This window comes from Ischnura elegans, chromosome 3, assembly GCF_921293095.1.
Source record: "Ischnura elegans chromosome 3, ioIscEleg1.1, whole genome shotgun sequence".
Taxonomy (NCBI): domain Eukaryota; kingdom Metazoa; phylum Arthropoda; class Insecta; order Odonata; family Coenagrionidae; genus Ischnura; species Ischnura elegans.
The window spans coordinates 93,954,521-93,969,870 of record NC_060248.1 but is presented as its reverse complement, the minus strand read 5'-3'; the positions used below and the strand labels follow the sequence as shown (position 1 = coordinate 93,969,870).

The window sequence follows — 15,350 nt, the reverse complement described above, 5'->3', positions numbered from 1 at the left end:
ATGTTATTGCCACCGAAATGATTCCATGGACGGATAACATGTCTATCGGTACAAGGTTTTATCTAAATAATTTCCTCATACTTCGGATATATCCTATGAACAATACCTACAATGTAGAAAATGAACATCCTGTAAAGATTCTATTTTATCTAATACTTATTTTTTTTAAAGCCGAAGTAAAATCATTATTTAGAGTTTATAATCACGTAAGATCGTAATTGCTCGTGTGTAATTTATTTTTCAATTCCTTAGAGCAGTGAATATGTAAATAAATTCGTCAAATTCAATCCCTGCTATGCAATGCGTGATTTTCAAAGATCAGAGTTCTCTCCGTGCTATTTATACTGTGAAATATATTTCGGCTTCAGACTATCGAGAGTTCTCTAAGAAATCCGAAATCTTTAGGTAAATATTTTCTTGAATGTCTGAGCAGATCTCTCTGGGTCTTGATTATAAGACATGACGATCTTTCCATCGACTTATTAGATGTCATTTTCACTTCAACATGAAACGGCTCTCTGAATGCTCATGGACTTGAGTGAAAATTGTAGAATTAATGTACTTAAAAGTTAGCCATTTTCCTTTGAGTTATGCGCAGAGACTTTTTTTGAACGGGGGAGAATCTTTATATTAGTTTCTAATTGTACGCAGTCTCCATTAGTTAATGGCTTGTGCTCTAACAACTCCAGCCACTCGCATGCTTTGCTAGGCGGGTTGAAATACAATGCCATAAAATAATTGAGTGCCATAGGATGTACGATTTAGCGGTTCTTTCCTGCAAATATGTGGTCCCATGAATATGAGAAATAAACTAATTTTTTTAATAACTATGCATACAATAGTCCTTATTCACGTTGTTATGACCGTGCAGTTTTATTTCTTAATGGTGCAGAAGCGCCTTGATGGAAAGTGCCCCGCTAAAACTTAATGATAAGATACTTCCATTTATCATAAATCAAGCAAGAATCGATGGAAACCAAACACACATGTGACTCATTGTACGGAACATCTCTTTCACTGGTTAGACTTGTTTGTACATTGGATCAAAGGGCTTTTTTCCAACACTATAGTTCATGAGGTCACGTTTCTCCCAACGTGAGAATAGCTGAAAACACAAGCAAAATATATATCGATCCAAAGGTCAAACACGATACAGTCCTCAATGGGTGTCTGAGATACTCACTTTTGCAGTCGTAACCAATCGTCTAGTATTGCATCATTTTTCAAGGAAAGCAGACACAACGGGTAAAATTTGATCTAAAATAAAAAGCTGCCAGCCTTTGATGAAAAATGTATTTCAGGAGGCTTAATTTGCAAGTATTTATTTTTCGTAATGGTATTTTCCAACTCTGGAATGCCCTACTATTCAAATGATAGAAGCCAGAATGAAGTAAAAGGCAGGGAAGGTAATAGTAGAATAGGAAACGGATGGAATGTGTATTCAAAAAATATACGAGCTAAAGGTTTTGTTACTAGCAAATTGAAAATATTACATAGCAAAAACATACGAAAGAAGGCTAATATTCAGTTGAAAATCCCTATGGTTGGCCAGTTTAAAATGAAATTTTTCATTTTACAGAAGCATTTAGTTTTCTCACCGTTTCGTTTCCTCGACAAAGCAGTAAAAAAAATTATTCAACTTTAAATATAACCAACTTGACGCTACCAGTTATTAAAAAATGACCCACATAAAAAATTGAGTGAGAAAGTTTTACTAATTCAAAGCCCTGGACATAGAATCAGTTAAGGGTTTTGAGGTAAAAAAATTTAATTTCATGCGGCAAACTTTTGAAGGCTACCTCTTTTTCTGTGCTTTATGATCTGCTTAAGCCACTACATCGACTTTTTGCCATGAATGCATATAGAACTTATGCAATAACTAATCATTGAATAAAATCGATACAAAATTTCTTGTTGCCTTACAAAAATACCCAGGACAACTCGTTTTTCAAAATTACTGCGGAGTGAATTTTTTCTGTTTTGGAATTCATTGCTTCAGCTATACTCCAATTCTTTGGCCTTTTGAAAAGTGATAAGAACTGATTTTCGCTTTTAGACTGAATATTATTATAAAGTTCGTTAAATTTGATACATAATATGCTTTTCAGCATGCATCGCTCCAGTACATGTATATGAATAGTGTCCCGAGACCTGTCTAGTGGTCTGCTCATAACCGAATAAAAGTTCCTTGGATATCATGTGTGATATAGGTTTGAGGTTCACTCAATTCAAAGCAGATTTGTAAATAAAAAACTTGCCGTTATTGTTTAATTTCCAGAGTTTTATTAGTATTCTTATGTACAAATGGGTGAGGTGGTATTTACAGCGTATTTCTTGGCCACTTGAGAATTTTCGAACCGGTCAGGTCATGTCACGACGTTGACAAGGAGTCAACATGGACATGGACCCGAAGCCATCTTGAAAAGCATCCAGAGAGCATGCTCACAACCTCCAGGTTCACTCAATTCAAAGCAGATTTGTAAATAAAAAACTTGCCGTTATTGTTTAATTTCCAGAGTTTTATTAGTATTCTTATGTACAAATGGGTGAGGTGGTATTTACAGCGTATTTCTTGGCCACTTGAGAATTTTCGAACCGGTCAGGTCATGTCACGACGTTGACAAGGAGTCAACATGGACATGGACCCGAAGCCATCTTGAAAAGCATCTAGAGAGCATGCTCACAACCTCCACAGAGAGGGAATATAAATACGGAATCGAATAATAAAATATTCAACACATTACAATAAGAAATAACAGGAACGCTTGCATCGCTCCTCGATATTCGAACGGGAAAAATTAAAAGAGATGCAAGCGCATTTTCATTTTTTATACTATATCAAAAAAATATCTTCGATGATGTTGTTTTTTGTCTTCGCTGTCGTTTTTCTCTTAAGTTTACTTATTCTCTTAAGTAGATGTGATGATTAATAAATTAGTAGGCGTAGTTGATTCCGTATCCGTTGAAGGCCATGTGTGCGACGGCGGGGGCGGCGGAGTAGGCAACTCCGAGGAGTCCTCCATGGGCGGCGACGGCGGGGGCGGCGTAGGCTGCGCGGTAGGCGGGGGCGGCGTAGGCTGCGCCGTAGGCGGGGGCGGCGGCGTAGGCGCCGTGGTAGGCGACGGGGGCGGCGTGGACGGCGGCGGGGGCGTAGGCCAGGGCGTCGTTGCTCACGCGGACGTCAGACTTGCGGACGGAGGAGAAGGGGGTGTCGATGGTCTTGGAGTAGGTGGACACCTGGCCGAGGTTGCCGTAGCTCCTCAGGGTGTTCTGGTGCTGGGAGGTGATGGCGGGGGTGGCGACGGCCACGGAGGGGTGTCCGTAGGCCACGGGGGCGGCGTAGGCGGCGCCGTGGTAGGCGACGGCGGCGGGGGCGCCAAGGTAGCCAGCGTTGGCAACAGCCAACACGGCGGCGAGGATGACGTACTGTGGTGGAGAAAAGGAGATGAGTTAGATACCACTGAATAGAGTCGATTCTCGCCAATTCATACCTCTAATGCAAATGTTTTTCTGAAATTGACAGTGTTCCACTTGATTTTTGAGCACTAGAATGAAAATCTCCAGCAAATGTTCTTAAATATACAGTAGCTACATTACATTAAATGGGTCCATAAATTCTTAAGTTAATTATTCGCCCCATTGGTGGTTAAGCTAATTGGGCTCCTTTGTGGTGTGTAAAGTATTATAACATTAAGAATACTTTCTCTAACTCCGCCAGTTTCGGCTCACGGACGCTAATTGGCATACAATCCACCGAAAAATCCTAAGTGCGAGATGGCCTATGGAAAATAATTTGCCGTCTACTCTGACTGCATGTGTTTCATTCGCCTGCAGTTTAGTCCCTGGTGACCACTGCCTACACTTATCCATAATTACCTTAGCGAGGAAGGCCTCAGGGGAGTCATTCGGTCCAGGTGATCGAAGATTTTTAAAAAGAATAATGACGTGAATTCTAAAATATGTGCTGATTGGAGGATTGAATGTAGGGATGTTCGATAACCATTTAAGGTTAGAATATTAGTTTACTGGGATACACTCAGAAAAAATATCCACTGTGACCGTTACATAAAGATTCTAATCCGAAAGTACTACCTCATTCTGTTTCTCCCTGAATTTTCATGAGTTTCTCCATCAAATGCTAATTTCAATGTTTAAAAATTCCAATTTAAGGCTCTATCCCGTATAGTCTTCCAAGAGTCTATTTGAGGGAATTTTCTTAGCGCTTCGCAATGTATTTTGAAATACATCACGGTTTGGATGAGTCTTGAACTATGATCTCGGCGTCACTGAAGTCTACCGCATAGCAAGGTAAGCTTATCATAATTCACCAGAGGTTACTTGAATTATCCAAAGCCTTAAATGGTTGAACTAAGTTTCTATAACAACTGTAATTAGCTAAACATTTTCAAAGAAAATCGCCGAAATCGAGTGCTGTGAATTACTCAGTCTTGGATATTATAATATACTGTAAATAATATTTTGGTGATGCGCCTTATTTTTGCTACTTTTATTTCGGACAAATTTCTTTTAAGATATTTGCGAGCAATAATACAAAAAAAAACAAGCACGGAATAACTCTGCCGGTATATGTGTAGTGTTTTTCTATATGCATTATTTGACGTGGTATGTGGGCCTACTGTGAGCCCTTAAGTGATCACGAGATATGGTCATGACTAAACCTTGCCACGGGGGCTGGTAGAGTTGCGAAATCGGAGCGCCATTCCTTTATTTTATGATGACGCGAGCGCAACTCGACGGCGCGATCGTTCTCCGCTTACGAAAATGCCGGCGGGGGCCTCGCCTCTTTGGTAGCGCCGTGCGTAACCTAGCCGTGCATTAGGGTGGACGAGAATGAGCTGGGCGTTGCGCAAATTCTAAGCTCCCCGAATTAAATACACTTCTATGCCCGACCCGCCCTCGCACGTGTCCCCCAAGGCGTTCATTGATTGATTGACACTCGAGGGGATTTTCTTTCTGTGCGTAATCCAATATCTGAATGAAGACAATGACGGTATTTGAATTGGGGTTTGTTTGTATCAATGAAGGAATTTTGACTTTGGTATTTTTCCATTGATTTGAATACTGATTTTCGTTGCATAACTCTTGGCGAATTGTAGATAATCTTAAGTTTTAGCGGAGAGAAAATAAATTTCGGTTCACTAATGACCATCTGAGCATTAATGATTACTATAGTCTTCACTGGTTCTATTTTATCTGAAAATTCTAAAGTATTTTACACCTTTACTTACATACATGATTATTTTTACACCCTTTTTCCTAACTTGCTTTGACTTTTTCTCTTTTTTATCGATTGGAATCTTGTAATTGATTTTTTTCCCCGAATGAAACTCTTAAATTATCCACTGTCACAAAATTTACTTCTCATCGCGATGTAAATTGATTATTTTTCCACGGACGCTGCAGTTATTTACCAATTTAAGTTATGCTATTTTAAGCAAGTTTCCAAATTCATACGATTGTAACCTCACTCACATGCTTATTTTCTAAAAAATTCTCGGCAAAAAATGTTTTTGGGTTTGCTATTTGTATTTTTTTGCATTTCTCACTTTCGTTGAATTTTTGGAAAGCTGGAATGTTCGTGACCATTAGCAGTGCAACTTTCTTGCTAGAGATGGGAATATTATGCTGTATACTAACAGTCTGTCGGTGTAAACTAACATGTAATCAAAATGTCGATGAAGTTCCCTCTGCCCCCATTACTTATTGCGCATATGATAAACATTATAAACCCTTTTCAAATGCTTACGAATCTTTTTACCCAATGAAGTCATGTAGTAACGGGCACGCGGACCAGGGGCGTAATCCTCGAACTTATTTTAACTTGTGGTTGCATCCCATTAAGTACTACTTGAGGGGGCGTTCAGGAGTAGTAACGATTGAATTAGTATTCTATCTGCTTGTTACTACAAGTAATCCTTTCGCGAAAACGGAACACTACATGCTTCAGATTACTTTGCAGATGCATTTCTTCGGAGATACCTGCTCAAGAAATCATGAAATATTTGGGAAAGCTAGTCGTAAAAATCTATGAGCGTAATTAAGAGAACGCATCATTGACGCACAAATGGTCATCCTTTAAAACTTATGTTACCTTCCAGACAGTTTCAGAGTATTCAGCGGAGGCTTTAGTAAAAATTAGATAATGTGCCACAAAAAAGGATAAAATTAAACCGGTCGACTCGCAGTGATTCTTCCCCTGAATTACCACACTACGCTTATGGACTTAGGGGGTGGCTTGAATTACGTAAACAATTTGTGAAATTTACTACCTTTTCGAGAAATGTGATATGATCTACTACTGTAAAATCCTTTGCGTACTTAGTGAACTGCGGAAAATGTATTTTCCTTTCGTATTCAAATGTAAATAATTGTAGCAAGTTACTTGGGAGCTACTTATCCGCCAGAGTAATCCCTCCCTGCAAAAAAACAGCTCTCCTTTGAATTCACTCGCTCCAAACCTTCGCACACTTACCTTGAATGCCATTTCTGTGGAGTTTGTTGGGGTTGGTTGCTTTTCGGCTAAGACCGTTCTTCTTTTGCGGTTCGCAAGTGGTTGTGTGTGCCGATCTGGAGTCAAACGGAACCTTATATACGCTTCGATCTCCCCCTTATCCAACCCCTTCCCTTCCTCCTCACCTTCGGATTGGTCTCACACCTCTACGCAGCCACTATGGTCCACGCGCCGTGTTATAATTTCCATTTTTTTATTCCATTTTCTCCCACCTCTCCTCTCCCACTTTTCATTCTCTCTCTCATTTGAACTGCGGTGTGTGTTCCTAGGGAAAGGGATAAGGGTGGCCGTTTGTTAAGAGTTGGGACAGCATTTGCCCCCTTACCTCCCCCTCGACTGGGGGTCTCCGCTGTCTCCATCCCCCCCCCCCAATTACTTTCACCTCCACGCAGTATGCCACGCCCTTGTCCCCTCTTCTTCTTTTGCCACCTCCCCCTTCTCCTTCCGTATCACAATCCATGGGTCCCCCACTCCACTTTTTCTACCCCTCTCCTTTCTCCGCGGAGGACCCCAAGTCGTCAGCACGCTGCTCGGCCGCCGCTTTGGGTGTTGCCCCGGTGATGGAAATTCTCCACTGTTTCTTTCTCCCCCCAATCATCTGTTTCCATCAATAGGCAGTGATAATTGTCTCCGAAATTAGGCATTATTCTTGATGACCCTTCTTAAATTCATGGATAATTTGCCATTTAAATACCGGGGCCGTTTTTTCAATCTCCGAAGGCTCGTGAACAGAAGACGAAGAGATGGATTGAAAATTATTTCATAGATAAATATTGGGCATACTTATGGGGTACTTTCGACATAATCGCCTTGGCGATTGAGGAATTGATCGTGCCTATGGACAAGCTTTACTATACCTTCTTCATGTAATGTTGCCGCCAATGATTTCCAATGAATTTTGCCTTTTTCCTGAAGCTCATGCTTGGAAAATGCTTTCCTCCAAGCCAAATCTTCATTTCAATCATAAGAGTAAAGATGGGAGTCGCACTGCACTAGGTCCATAATAATTCCAACTTGCCACATCTCGAGAAAAATTTTTCAATCCAACACAACAGTGAAGAGTTACTTTGTTGTGAGCCTGTACTCTTTGCATGAAAAACTCAGTGAAACCAAAGGAAATTTTATGGAAAAGATAATAATTAGAATTATATTTTGTTCTATAACATATTGAGATAGTTAGTTTCATGGTACAAACAATTATTATTTTGCAGGTAATGTAGCTACCTTTGTGGAATACTCGTTTAGGGCTACCATTTGAAATTTTGATTTTTGCGCTCGCATTTAACTAAATACGAATTAAAATTAATCTACTTAATCACGCCCTCCTTTTTCCAGTTATTTTATGAGGGGTATGTCAACGGCAAAGCACGCTGATAGAATTTTTTGACCAAATTTTATTGTTTACCTTTATATTTCTTGTTTGTTACTGAGTCACTGTAAATTGGCGGAAAAGCTGTTTGTGAGCAATTACTCAAATAAATGAATGTTTAATTTTTTTTATTTGGCACATTCGTTCAAAACCATCTTCTAAGTTAGAATACTCGTAATATTTAGAATCCACCAAATACAATTTCAAGACGGGGTAAATGACAATAAAATAAGTCATAAAAACCTGGTGACATCAGAAAAATGCCTCAAATTCAAATGCATCGAAAGCTTGGTTGGTGGGAACCTGCATGACATCTAATTTGGGTTTCAGAGTGCACCGTAAGTGACTGAGTACCGTAAGTGCAAGTTAGTTGAAATGAGGGTATGGTGAACTTTATTTTACTGAACAAAAATACCAAACGATGCAAGCTTGATATTTTTTACGCGAAGGTAATCTTTCTTCCTTGACTGATATATTTAAAATATTGTCGTGAAGTAGCTATCCGTTATTAAAAATAATTGTGTTGTTATATATATTAGAAAAAGCACCTTTCTTAAATATGGCGCTTCATAAGATATGACGGGTGGAATATGCTATAAGCTCGTCCGTGGATTTTTGATATGTATTATTAGTGTGAATAGCGAAAAACATAGCTTCTTCAGATTGCAGACTTTCGTTGTATCTAAAAAAAACCTACTTCTTAATGAGACGAATGATATAAACCCCAACGTCAAACAAGCCGCTCAAATGCCTTGACTAATATCCGCATCAAATGTCTCATGGTAAGTTACTCCGTTTCCAATAAATGGAAGGGAGCTTATATAGGGCAAAATATTCAGTGAATTCTTTAAAATTTTCCTTGGTCTTGTAGTAGTAACGAGTGAATATTCTAAGCCTCACAGCACTGAATAACTGAAAATCAGGTCATTCTATTGTACGAATGTTTATTTTATCTAGAAAAATACTATAGTCCACTGCTTTATTGTTTAGTCGAATTACTCGTAATATATATCTTGGCTAATGGCGTTAAGCATTGAAACCAGAAGTTGCTCTCCTTTCAAAATGATTAACCTAACAGGCAGAAACCAATGCATTTTACTTAAGGACCACAGAAGTATTAAATGGGTGAAATGTAACGTAGTCTTGGAGTTCTAATAAAGTCTCAGGTACATACAACTTACAAAAGTAGTTTATATCATCATTTTTTGCGGTGAAACTGTTATTTCATTTGAAAAATTAATGTATTTTAAGGGATAGCATTGTTTTTTAAGATATTCCACTTGGTCTCTTCAGTAACTAGGCAGTGAAAAAACATAATCATGGTGAGGTCGCCTGATTTTGATAGAATCATTACATGTATACCATAAGGAAAAACAAAATACCATGAAAATATGAACTCAATCTGGGGTTATTGGGAGAAAAATTGAATTTGTTCAGAATAGAAATTCTATGGTGTCACTATTTTGGATTTTTCATTGAGGGCCTTGTTTGCTTGGCTTTGATGTTATCTAAAGAATAGATATATTTCTCCTAAATAAACAATAGTTTTTTAATAATATGTATTTTTCCTTCTTCTTCATTATTTGCAACGCTCGTAACGAGCGATGAAGCCAGGTCGTAAAGTTCCTATCCGTCATTCTATTGTGCGTGAGTAATCCAAAATTGTATTTTCAGTGTAATATTATTATGGTTAAAGAGGCCATCGATCCGCAGGTAGACCAAATCAAGGTCGAATGTAATCGATTTCCATATTCACTGTTATGTGTGCATTCAATCCTCCATTACTTCATCGTAATTTTATGCAGTACAATGATCCGCAGTGTATTTGCATCTCCTATTATTCTACATACCTCCTCGCATCTCATCCTATCCATCCATTTCGTTTTCAACACCCTCCTCCTGCACCAGGTCTCGGAGGCCTCTATTCTTTTCCGATCACTTTTTTTCAATTTTTCCAACCTTTCGGAGTGTCACTGCACCCACGAGTTTTCTTCACGTCCCTAATATTATTGTTGGTCTCTAGTCTATGCTCAAAGAGTATAAGACTAGAGACCCCTCTTTACCATAAATCCTGTCATAGTTTGGCTATTCAGCGCTTGATGTCTGTGGCGCTTCTTCCGTCCGTTGTAAAATGGTATAAACAGATACTAAAAGGGTAGAACTTCTGTTCACCATTCTGTCAGTGGTATACTTGCCAGTATACTTCCTCGGAAAAATGTGGGCCGACTTCGACGTGAGTTGAGATGCTTATCGGAAGGACAACGACTTATTGGATTATTCTTACGGTTATTGGTATTCCCTATGATAGTATCGGGTATGTATAGTAGATATAGAAATCTTCACTTTAAGAGGACGCACCTTTCCCGATCGACCAGTCTTTTCGAAACGCTGTAATCGTTTCAATTTTTTTCTATCATATTTAAAATTTCTGGGCATATGATACGTACTCATAGTGCGTTAAATTCCGCAATATCGGTCAAAATCGCACCACATTTCCCTATCAACATTTGTTTTCATCCCATGTTCGAGGAATTAACCTCAGTGTTTACTCAGATCAAAATGTCTGAATTTGAGAATAAGGCATATGTTGAAGAAGTTCTCCTTTACAAACCAACCCCTTTTTTTTAAAGATGGAAGTGTAAAATTTGAACGATCGATTCGTCAAGAAATACGACAAAATAGAACCACTCCAGAGGGCGTGATGAGAACTCATAGTGCGCTTATTTCCGCAATATCCGTCACTCTTGCTCCACATTTTCCTCAGTGGAGGCGCTATTAAGAATAGAGGAAAACTTTTAGGAAGAGGATAATCTTTTATAATGTCTATCCAAACCACCCACTCAGTGATTCAACCAACGCTTGGTATGAATAATTATTTAGGGCAGAGTTCACAATTTGAGATTTGAGATTCTGGCAAGTGTTGAAAATGGTCTGATTTTTGTTCTAAAAATTTGAAAATTATAGTGTATATGTTAAGCGAGTAATTCGTCACTATAAAAGATACTTAAAACAGGAATTTCGTCTCTTCTTAGGGCCATACTATACTAAATGACGATTGCATTAATTAATTATTATTTTTCTTCCAAATATTACATAAAACTTGTTAATTAATACATGCAACTTCAACAACTGAAACATGATTTCTCAAGTATCATGAATTTTATGTATAATGTGAATAAACTTTTAATGTTCCATAATTTTATAAATATATTTTATCTTTTTGGTTTCAATTTTAAAATTTTAATTTGATGACTAAAGTTAATATATTAAATGAAATTTAAATTGTATTTTAATGATTGAACAATTAAATAATTCGGACTTAGCTACACGAGTGTCAACATCACAAGCTTTGGGTAGGTGGACCAGGTCTTTTCCTTGGGCCACCTCGCAATCCCAGGGTCAAAATTGGGGGTTTGTAACGCTTCATCCGAGATTTGAACCCGAGACTCTAGGATCAGCATCCAAGTGGTCTACCCACAAGGCTGCCACGCTTTCCATTATCTTCATTTATTTATTTATTTATCTATTGCCACACCGCGGAAAACTGCGCTATTTGGCCTTCGGTTTTCGTAACATTTAAGAATCAAACGTATACGAAAATCCATGCCCTAGATAGGGGCAACCTGCCCAGGCAGGACTCGAACCCGCGACCTTCACTTTGGTAGGGGAATACATTACCCCCCACCACTGAGGCCGGCACAAAAAAGGCGAGGCCTTGATTTCAATATTTACCCATCACATTTTTATACTTCAAAATTATTTTGCCAAGGCTAATAACTTTGATAATTAAAGCCCGGACCCCCCCCTCCTCCCCGAAATATAAAAACACAAATATTTTCCTTCATAAAAGAAACGAAACATTGAAAAATCATGAATTTACCAAATATTTCTTTAACAAATGACGTTTTTCCGATTATGAAAAGTGTTAAAACTAGTTTAAAACCCTCTACTCGGTATCACGTTTTTAAAAAAATATCCCCCCTGGTTTTGGACCCCCCCCCCAAACGAAATTCCTGTCTAAGGCACTGAGGCGGGACTTGATGATTAACAGCGGCAGGGGGTTGGGTGGTGGTGTATGGGGTGGCTACCGCCGCCTTCCTTCCAGCGCTACGCGTGAACCGAGAACCGTGTGATCCTACAAGCCAGCGTGAGTGTGTGGTGGCCACCGCACAACGCCTCTCAAAGCGCAACCCCCTCGAAGCACGGCCAACCGAACCCTCCTTTCGTCAACGGGAAATAATATACGCCGCGGGGGAGCCGCTCTTAAGGCGTCATTTTATTTTACCTCCGTGGCGTTCTTCTCCAGTTCGCTTGCGCCGTTCTTCCCGTCATTTCGATTCCCTTTGGAAAACGGCGGTGGGGGAGAATGTTGCCATATGTTGGCGGTGACATATGATGAGGTTACCGGGTTACGTAATGATAACTGCCGTGGGTGGAGTAAAAGTTCTCGCCGATGTGTGCAAGAAGAAATTACATTGACGGACGCATTGGAGACTAGCGCAAGTCCCATAGTAACGCACGGGACGCATGCCAACTCCTTGCAGTACACCCGTAAAAATCGGCAATTAAATTTTAAAGACAATTTTAATTGCTCCAAAAAATAATTTTAATAGATATTATTGGGTACCTTACAGTTATTCACTAGGTGAACCTGTGTTTGGGTTAGGTGATCATCAATGTAAATCATTGGACATACATTGGAAAAGGAAGGCTTTAGGATAATTTAAATGCCAACATAGCATAATAACCTCATTAAACAAGTGCGTTTACTAGAATAATTATAACTTTAGCAAAACATATATTAGATTTTTTGTTATTAAAAAGTCATTTTAAACTTTAAAAAAGTAAGATGAGGTTTATGTATATTTAATGCATGTTGTTGCCAATTACTCAAAACTTTTGGAAAAAATACCTTTAAATTCGGGGAAAATTCGCGTGAATAATTTTTCGCCGTAGGACGTAGCTAACGAGGAAGCCACGGTGGATCTGCTCTCCTTCTTGTAAATAAAGTTTTTGATTACTAAATAAAAAGGATAGGACTGCTAACTAGGTCGTTTGTCCTCGCCTACCTCCTCATAGTGGGGTCTAATAATTACAATAGTACTACTGAAATAATAAATGAAATATTAGAATTATTTTTAGAAGAAATATATCCATAAAATTATGGTTACAGGATAGAAACAGCCGTAGTAATGTTCCACACTTATTAATTATCTCAACCGGTTTCAACGTTTATACACTCGTCATTTTCAAGAGTTGTAACAACAAAAAATAAGTGTTGAAAATTACCACTACTGTTTCTATCTAGTTACAATGAATTTACTCAAAGTAAATTCGTTGCCAATTGTTCAGGTATTGATTGGAGTAAACGTCTTAATATCCTGACTTAGCCCACTATACCACTGAGCCCTAGACATTGATTTTGGCAGAACTTAACCAAAGGGATGGAGATCTGGAAGAGGCTCTCCGTTTGTAGAACGCGAACGTTGGCCAATTCAGGAAGTGCTCGCGAGTTGAGCTGTGGGTGTTGTCGGCAAAACTGGGACCCCGCTCATTTGACACATTTCGATTTGTGACGAAGGGAAGCCGTGGCAGGGCGCAGTATAGAAGAGGGAGATGCAGAATTTTGGAATTCAGGCGCGAAGAAATAAGGACAATCAATACTGTGCTGACTTTTATGCATGCGTTCCTTCAGTGCTAAAAATAATCCCTTCAGAAATATCATCATTCAAAATAGGATTGCGGCGGTACCTGTCGAACCTCCCGCAGCTGATACACCATAACGTTTGCTGCCCGCACTGTATCAATCCATTGCGAAATGATTGAAAAGCTCGATAACCGGTCTTGGAGTGAGAACCCGTCAGACTGCCAAGGGAATGGAGGGGTAGAGTGAATATTTGGGGTGGAATTAGATTGATACTTTTCATCGTTTGTTAGGTAATAATGTAACGTGGGCCACATTTATCCGCCAAACTAGATTTTTTCCGTATCCGTCCTCTTAGGAAACCCTCGGCAAGATGATGTCACCGCATTTCACTGTAAAATGATTAATATCTAAATGCCTCCTTTCTTCGCTCCTTGTTTTCTTCAACTTAATCTATTTTATTAATGGGGAGCTCCATTGATACTCGAAGCAACTATTTGGATGGCTGCAGGGCAAATAATCTGCTAGAGGCGTTTAGAGAGAGAAATTCGATCGTATTTATCGTAAAATGAAATTTAAAATATGATGCTCTCTAATGAAAAAAAATTCTACGCTGCAGTCTTACCATTTCCATCAATGGATTTCAGTACTCATGCGCATTGGGTGTTGGTATTTTAATCATGCTAACGTGTGTTTTTATTTTACCTTTTTCACATTCGTATCCCACCTTTTCACTGCGCGTAAGTCATCTCCAAAATAAGATACGTATGATGGAACCGATTTGCGTCTTACTTGACAGTCTTATTAAACGTTTATGGTGATGATGTTCCTTCAATAAATACTAAACGGTGGCAACGAAAGTTGTTGAGGGCATTAGAAACGTATGTGATTGCATTAATTTCTCCAGTTGCTCTTCAGCTTGAGATGAAGTTGGCGATTGATTGGGAAAATAATTTCACTTCATATGTTCCATGCATTCAAATTCTTTGTGTAGACACCATGATCGGAAAAAATGAAGGTGTATAATGTATAAAAAATACTTACCTATTATATTTCGCCAAATACATTCGAACTCCTTAAGCTGTGATGTTGATGGATTTTTAATTTTAGTGTAGGATCTAGTGAAGGAATAGATGATTTTAAGTGTGAGAAAAAAAGATAACTCCTCTAACGTTGGCTATCTCCCTAAGGAACTTGAAACAATTCCAGAAATAATACCCCGAGTCATATAATAATTGTTATTTATTGGTGTTGTCTTAGGCTTTTAGGTTTGGTCAATCTTTTCCATTTGTTTGGATTCTAATTCGATGCTGAAAATAAACTTTGCGGTTTGAATGTTAGAAGAAATGAAATTCAGAAAGCTAATTTCATTCATTTTTTTATTTGATAGATGAAATTACTTATGATGATTCACCCCGAAATATTCGCATCTAAAGGCAGGTATGCTTGAGTGAATGGTATGAATGAAGTTGGGCGTGGTGAGTGTGTTTGTTTCGTAGGCTTCTGTTCGGCGGGTTCCATTTTAAATGACCTGGCCCATGCCCATGGTAACCGCTGTTTAATTAGTGTTTTTAAAATGTCTTGAAGCAAGACGAATGTCTAGGGAAAGGCCGCCAATTCAAAGCAACGCCTCTCTTTGCTGAGAATGACCGCCTCTCGACTTATTTTGAGTTGAATGTAGGCATGAGGGAACGCCCATCTGGCTCACAGCACGCAAGGGATTACCCGTGGCACAACAAATACTCTTGCCACGGCGATAACGCACTCAAAAACGGTATTCCCGGCTTTGCTATGGTTTAACTCAA

The 15,350-nt window shown here is 38.9% G+C and overlaps 1 protein-coding gene across 2 annotated transcripts; it reads right to left on the bottom strand.

The window, feature by feature from the left end:
- Positions 1-2,260: 2,260 nt before the first annotated feature.
- LOC124156159 (cuticle protein 76-like) lies at positions 2,261-6,600 on the bottom strand. 2 transcript variants are annotated; one of them, XR_006864281.1, is made up of 3 exons: positions 6,494-6,600; positions 2,688-3,426; positions 2,261-2,449 (listed from the first exon to the last, which is right to left on the bottom strand). XR_006864281.1 is itself a non-coding variant. In XM_046530516.1 (2 exons), exons 1-2 carry the CDS (start codon positions 6,503-6,505, stop codon positions 2,935-2,937), a joined length of 504 nt encoding a protein of 167 aa, XP_046386472.1. In that variant the 5' UTR covers positions 6,506-6,600; the 3' UTR covers positions 2,499-2,934. The 2 variants fall into 2 exon arrangements, 1 of the variants encoding a protein (XP_046386472.1); XM_046530516.1 differs by lacking the exon at positions 2,261-2,449 and having other exon boundaries at positions 2,499-3,426.
- Between the last annotated feature and the right edge of the window lie 8,750 nt (positions 6,601-15,350).